The sequence below is a fragment of the Carassius auratus genome, unplaced genomic scaffold (genome assembly GCF_003368295.1).
Source record: "Carassius auratus strain Wakin unplaced genomic scaffold, ASM336829v1 scaf_tig00032091, whole genome shotgun sequence".
In the NCBI taxonomy this organism is placed as follows: domain Eukaryota; kingdom Metazoa; phylum Chordata; class Actinopteri; order Cypriniformes; family Cyprinidae; genus Carassius; species Carassius auratus.
In genome coordinates, this window is record NW_020525974.1 from 95,001 (window position 1) to 102,500 (window position 7,500).

The 7,500-nt window shown below is 39.8% G+C and overlaps 1 protein-coding gene across 10 annotated transcripts in view; it reads left to right on the forward strand.

Moving 5' to 3' along the window:
- LOC113080815 (CUGBP Elav-like family member 4) overlaps window positions 1-7,500 on the forward strand; it is a 67,326-nt gene that overhangs the window by 40,989 nt on the left and 18,837 nt on the right. For 6 of the 10 annotated variants that reach the window (XR_003282028.1, XM_026252866.1, XM_026252867.1 and 3 more), the window contains exons 4-5: window positions 3,110-3,238; window positions 5,853-5,932. Coding sequence is in view for 9 of the 10 variants with exons in the window: in XM_026252866.1 (XP_026108651.1) it covers window positions 3,110-3,238; window positions 5,853-5,932 (209 nt within the window). In the remaining variant the exon portion in view is untranslated. The remainder of the gene's footprint in view (window positions 1-3,109; window positions 3,239-5,852; window positions 5,933-7,500) is intronic. The other 4 variants (XM_026252869.1, XM_026252863.1, XM_026252864.1 and 1 more) reach the window with 2 other exon arrangements.

Sequence of the window (7,500 nt, forward strand, 5' to 3'; positions counted from 1 at the left end):
TTATTTTTTATAAAATAAAATAAAATAAAATAAAATAAAATAAAATAAAATAAAATAAAATTAAATTAAATTAAATTAAATTAAATTACACAATTGGATTCTATATTGGTTCATTTGTAAATATTTCAGGTAGGCTACATGTCAGTTTTTCTTAAGGAAAAAGAATCTCTCGTAACAATAATAATAATAATAATGCTGTAAACTATAGGAAGCCGTCTCATTGGTTATCATTAACAACAGCGCTCAAACTATTATACTCAGCTTTTATTTATTTTAAGGAAATAATAATAATAATAATAATAAACTGTGATTATGATTTTTGCAATAAAGCAAAACTCCTTTAACAAGTGCTTTAATAACTGCTTTAACAAAGACAATATGAGTGCGTTATTTTGTATGTTTTTGCAAGTCATAGTATTTTCTGTGATACAGAACAGATGCTGCACATAGTATCTACAGTCCATGTTTTAATTTTAGTAGAAGTGAGTGCACCTGAAGTGTGTGTGTGTGTGTGTGTGTGTGTGTCTCTGATGAATGACATCAGAGCGTCTGAGATCAGCGTCCGCGTCTCTGAAAGCCTCTATGAGACGGTTATTACGCTGCACTTTGCAGTCGAGCGTCTCTAAAGTGCAGCTCAGGTCAGTCATGAACGCTAATTAATAGTGATCCATCTCCTGTACGTGAGCATGAGCGCCACAGACGCCGAGATGGTGAATTTATAACTCATAGGTCTGGGAATGAAAAGATAAAGGACTGTAAATTCAATTTCTCTCCCATCCATCCCTGAGGAACGCTCCAGGAACTTCCTGCATCCTCTGTGGCTAATTTCATTTTTTTCAGCATAGACTAACATGTCGGAAACAGTCATTATTGCTCTGGTTAATTAGGCTTGTGCAGCTGACATGGGGCGCTCGAGTGACCCCCGATCAAGAGACAGACAGGCTTTACAGTGAACATATTATAATATTCATGCATTCATGATGTAACACAGCTGACACTGATGCTCTATTAAACTTTTATTCTTTCCTTGACGTCCGCTTTCGATATTAGTGCATCATTACAGTCATAATCTTCTGATCCTTCTGATCTTTACAATCACACAGGCTGTATACTGTACCTTTAAGACTTCTCTATATACATTGGCTAAGACCTTTGCATATGAAATTGCATATTGCTCAGCCGTATCTCAGCCGTATCTCAGCCAGATCTCAGCCGTATCTCAGCCGTATCTCAGTTGTCTTGTGAGGAGTGAGTTTGCTGTGGTCTCTGATCTCTTCTTCTCAGGATGAGCGACGTGTCCCGCAGCTCTCTGAGGGCTCGTATGCATAATGTAAAGCTCTGGTACAGTACAGAAGACAGATGATGAGTCTGGGGTCACACCAGTGCAACGCTCTATTAAAACAGCTTATGTAAGACTGGATGTGGAGGGAATACAAGCTGTCAGGCAGAAGAGATGAAGCGCTGAGGGAGAACTGATGAATGCGGGAATACCGGTGTGTGTTGAGCTGAGCGAATGAAGCTCACATCATGGGAAAACCAGTCAATAATGTACTTGTATAGAGAATCTCAGGCATAAAATCGAGAATCCAACTGTGATTTCTTCAACTGCATTCATTCGTATACAGGGAAAGAGCAGTGGAGAGAGCACAGAACCCTGAGGGGCGCCGGTGCTATTCGTGAGAGTCCTGGATGTGAGCTTGCACAGCCTCACTAGCTGTTGCCTGTCTGACAGGAGGCTGGTGATCCACTGACAGATTCGAGTGTGTACAGAGAGCTGGGTCGTTTATTCTGAGAGAAGGTCAGGCATGATGGTATTGAAAGCCGAACTTAAGTCCCAGGTCTGTCAAGATGTTGCAGAATATAATGCAGTCCTATTTTCGTATTTTGTCAGTCTTTACTAGAACAAATGCCTACACATTTTAAAATCAAGATGCATTTACTTGAGGAGAGAAATGACTTTAAATATGAGGTCTGTTTTTTTGTTTTTTGATAAAAATGTATAAGATGCATAAAAAAGATATCTGCCACTTATATGAACGTTTTCCTTTCAATGGTTTAAAGGATAGTTCACGCAAAAAGTGTAATCGCCCCATGATTAACTCATCCTCAAGCCATCCTAGGTATACAGTATAGACTGTATAGACTGTATATATGACTATATATACTATATAGACTGTATATATGACTTTCTTCTTTCAGATTTAAATATGTCCTGGCTCTTCCAAGCTTTATAATGGCAGTGAAAAGGTGTTATTTTTCAATAGTCCAACAGAAGTCCAATAACGTGTGTCCATCCGTCATAAAAAGGCTCCGGGGGTTAATAAAGGCCTTCTGAAGTGAGTCAATGTATTCGTGAAAAATATCCATATTTAAAACTTTATAAACTGTGATCTCTATCTTCTGCTAACTAGCCTCGTGAGAACCAAGTTTTGTTTTGAGCAAAGGAAAACCAGTCTCCTCTTGGCTTATATCGAAATCCTCCCTCATCTTTCTTTACAAATCCTCGTTTTGTTCTTTTAAGTCGTGACCGGTGTTTTGTTTTGCTCTCTCTGCTGCGCTTCCTGATTCGTCTCTTCTCACGAGAGCTTACACTATGTCCCATGTTAACTGTGTGAAAGTTAGTGGAAGCTAGATATTACAGTTTACAGATGTTTTAATTTGAAACTTTTTTTAAACATATGCATTGTTTTGCTTCAGAAGGCCTTAATTAACACCCTGGAGCCGTTTGGAGCCATTTTTATGATGGATGCACACACTTTTTTGTGCTTCAAAATCCCAACACCCATTCACAGCCATTATAAAGCTTGGAAGAGTCAAATACAGACATGTATAACTCCAATTGGATTAATCTGGAAGAAAAAAGTCATACACACCCAAGATGGCATTTTGGGTGAACTATCCCTTTAAACCTAGACTCAGACTAAAATCATGTCTGGTCTATTACAGTTTTTCCCGAGTTAGAATTATTATTATTATTTTTTTTTTTTTTTGCAGTGTCTGTGTGACTTCTCAGATCTCACTGGCTCTTCATGAAATCTATGTTCATGAGTGGATGTGAGGTGATCTCTCTCTCTCTCTCTCTCTCTCTCTCTCTGTCTCTCTCTCTCAGAAGACCGGAAGCTGTTTGTGGGCATGCTGGGGAAGCAGCAGTGTGAAGAAGATGTGCGGCGGTTGTTCGAGGCGTTCGGACAGATAGAGGAGTGCACCGTGCTGCGGGGGCCTGATGGGGCCAGTAAGGGTCAGCACTGACACAACTCTCTGACACACAGCCATCGACCCTAATTCAGCCGCTGTTACTCAAACACACCACCGTTCAGATCGACTCGCTGTGAAAACCTGCTTTAAGGTTTACAGTACATTACAGTACATGCATGCATCAATCTTCTGACAGTGAGTTCGACATTGTCTATGGATTGTGAGAATGACTTGGAGACATTGTTTAGAGTTAGACGATAATTATAAATAAATTAGTTATGTTTTATTCCATGTTGTTTTCCTGCAAGTATATCAATGCATTTTTTTTTTATATATATATAAACTTATATATAACTTATTATCATTCTTTGTTGTGGGGCCAGTGAAAATCTACAAGGCAAGCAGAAGAAAATATTTTATTATAATTAATTATGTATGTTTATATTACTTATTATTTATAAAAAAAATAATTAAAATAATATACAATTATATATTATTCATATTTTTTACCAGACAAGCATATTGAATAAACTGATTGCATTTACATGAAAAACAAAGCTATTAATTAACAATACAGTTTAAGTATTAGTCTTGTGCATGTAAACACACTTAATATCTGTCTGTCTTTTATCTCTTGAGTGTGAAAATCAGAATCTGAGATTTCTGAGTTAAAACTGTTTCAGAGTAAATCCATTCGTTCAGTATTATGTTCAGAGTCACTTTCAGTTAGTTTGAGTGACACGATGTTCGCTTCTGACTCAACCAATCACATTCAGTTTGAGGCGGGACTATCTTTTTGATTGATTGGCGGAAGTGTTTGAAACTTGTTTGGAAACAGACATTATTTTTGCCTCATAGATAACTGTTTCTTTTTCTTGAGAGAAATTAGCACTTAATTCTCTCTCCATTAAACCGTATTTCTGTCCGGGTGAAACGTTTACGATTTTAAAAGGATCTAATTTATGATTTTCTTTCTATAGGCAATGTGAGGCGTGTTTGTTGGAAACTGTAGCTGCGACTGTTTCCTCTTTCTCTTTTACACATAGTTCGGCTGGATTTCTGTCCTGAATAATTGTGCTTTAGCAGCGCTAGTTAAGATGTCATCAGTGCTGCTCGGATGGATTCACGTTTGAATGTTTCTCCTCGAATCAAAAAGGGATTTTCGAAGCGTTTTCTGAAGTCGTTCTGTCTCTGAAAGTGTCTCTCTCTCTCTGGTATTAATGCTTCTTGTTTGCGGAGAATAAAAGTCATTTTCTGGCATCAGAGCAGATGAATTGTGGTCCGGCTGCTGGGTGTTTGGGGTCAGGAAGGTTTGATGATTGTGGGTTTGTTAGATGGATGTTTGTGCCGTGTTTCCTCTTTAGTGCTCCCGGCAAACCTGCTCCGGTTATTCTCTCTGGAGAAGTTAAAGTGCTCAGACACACACACACACACACACACACACACACACGCATGCACAAAAAGACACATGCACACACACGCACAAACAGACGCACACAAATTCACACACACACAAACACACACACACACACACACAGGCACACGAACACACGCATACACATGCACACAGGCGCACAAACAGGCACACAAATACACAAATACACACACTCACACACACACACACACAGGCACACAGAGGCGCACACACACGCAAAAACATGCACACAAACACACAAACACGTACACAAACACACATGCACACAGGCACACACACGCACACACAGGCACACAAACACACACACACACACACACACACACAGGCACACAGAGGCGCACACACACGCAAAAAAACAGGCACACAAACACACACACACAAATACGCACACAGGCGCACAAACAGGCAGGCACACAAACACACACACACACACACACACACAGGCACACACACACACACACACGCACACAGACACACACACACGCACACAGGCGCACAAACGCACACAAACACACACGCACAGAGGCGCACACACACGCAAAAAAACAGGCACACAAACACACACACACAAATACGCACACAGGCGCACAAACAGGCAGGCACACAAACACACACACACAAACACACACACACACACACACACAAACAGGCACACACACGCACACAGGCACACAAACACACACACACACACACACACAAATACGCACACAGGCGCACAAACAGGCAGGCTTACAAACACACACACACACACACACAAACACACACACAGGCGCACATCAGCAGAACTGCTTTATTTATCTTTTTCTATTCTGATTATGAAGCAATAATTACAGCAATATATTTTTGTTGAAACAGTGATACATTTTATTTTTCAGGATTCACAGATGAATAGAAAGTTTAAAAGAACAGCGTTTATTTGAAACTAAATCTTTCGTAACATTATAAATGTCTTTACTGTCACTTTTGATCAATTTAATGTAGTCTTGATGAATTAATGTATTGAGTTCTTTAAAACGTTTTTCTTACAGACCCCAAAGGTTTGAATGGTAGTTGTGTTCCCGCTTTATTCTGTTTATTGCATTTATTTCATGAACTAGTATGGCTGTAGTTCAACTCGTTTATTTTACTGACACCGCAGATACTGCATGATTACTATTGAAATCTTTCAGTCTTAGTTCACTAAGCTCTCTCTCGTTCTCTCGTTCTCTCTTTCTCTCCGCAGGCTGTGCTTTTGTAAAGTTTTCCAGTCATGCAGAAGCTCAGGCTGCGATTAACAGTCTCCACGGTGGACAGACGATGCCGGTGAGCGTCTCACACACACACACACACACACACACACAAACACACACACACACACACACACACACACACACACACACACACACACACACTGCTGGAGCGGCTCATAGTCTCGTTCTGCCTCATATGGACCCACATTAAAGATGCATTGCCTAAGACTGAGGATTTATCTCTGATTATCATTATTATTATCCAAACGATGTTCAGCAAATAATGTCCACGCCAGAAACATGATGCATAATCAACAGCCGTGTGTGTGAGTGAGTGTGTGTGTGTGTGTGTGTGTGTGTGTGTGTTTCTGTTGGTGTGTGTGTGTTTGTGTGTGTGCAGAGATGTATAGTAACGAAGTAGAACTACTTCACTACTGTACTTAAGTACTAAAAGGTGGTATCTGTACTTTACTAGAGTATTATTTTCCTACTTCCTACTTCCACTTTTACTTCGGTACATATTTTCGCTGAGTTTAATACTTTTACTCCGATATTTTTTTTATGTGCTGCATCGTTACTCGTTACAATTATAATAATGTTACGAATCATTCCATTACAAACCACTGCCAGAACTGTAGATGGCAGGTTTGATGAAGCTGGCACATCATTGAGCGAATCAAGCGAGACTGCGCGTGCTGACTGAACTGCTGTGAAGAGAGAGATGAACACCGAGCCGAGCCAGATAATGACTCGTTCACGAGTCAAGAACCGGTTGCATCGGTTCTCGGATGACCAGTAACTCTAGTTCTTTCTGACAGTTCGATTCAATAAACCAGTTGAAGAAAAGAGTTCACCGATTCTTTTGCGCTCGATGCAATGGCGTCATTGGCGTTGACTGCACCTCGGCTCATAACATTTACACAGAATCAGTTCAGAATCAATCACCAAAAGAATCAGTTCGGTTCAGACGCTCTGTGTGTCGGTTTGCTTCACGCTAAATCACACATGCGCAGTATCATCAGCTCTTCGGTTCACGAATCGGACGCGTCTGACAGAAACGGTTCTTGACTCGTGAACGAGTCATTATCTGGCTCGGCTCGGTGTTGATCTTCAGTTCTCTCTTCACATCAGTTCAGTCAGTGTACTGTTTCAGTCAATGAATTACTTCGGGATATTGGTTTGTTTTAACTCAGAGGGAGTGTCAGACACATTAAACAAGTTAACAGCTTAATTCATCTGTGGATTAATGCGTATTGGAGACGCGAATTCAGTTCGATTTGGTGGACTGTTTCAAAAAGATCCGGTTACATCGAATGATTCGTTCGCGAACCAGATATCACAAACAGCTTTGTTTTTAACTGTCTTACAACAGACACGGAAGAGAAGACAATGCTGAATAAAGTCGTAGTTTTTGCTATCTTTTGACCAAAATGTATTTTCGATGCTTCAAAAAATTCTAAATGACCCTCTGATGTCTTACGTGTTTGAAACAACATGAGGGTAAGTTATTAATGACATCATTTTGCAAATTGGGCTAACTGACCCTACTAACTGTTTTTTGTTTACAAAAAGTTACAGTCAAAGGAATTGTGATTGTCCTTTAGGTTAATCATTTGAAATAGTAAAAACAATATGTTCAAA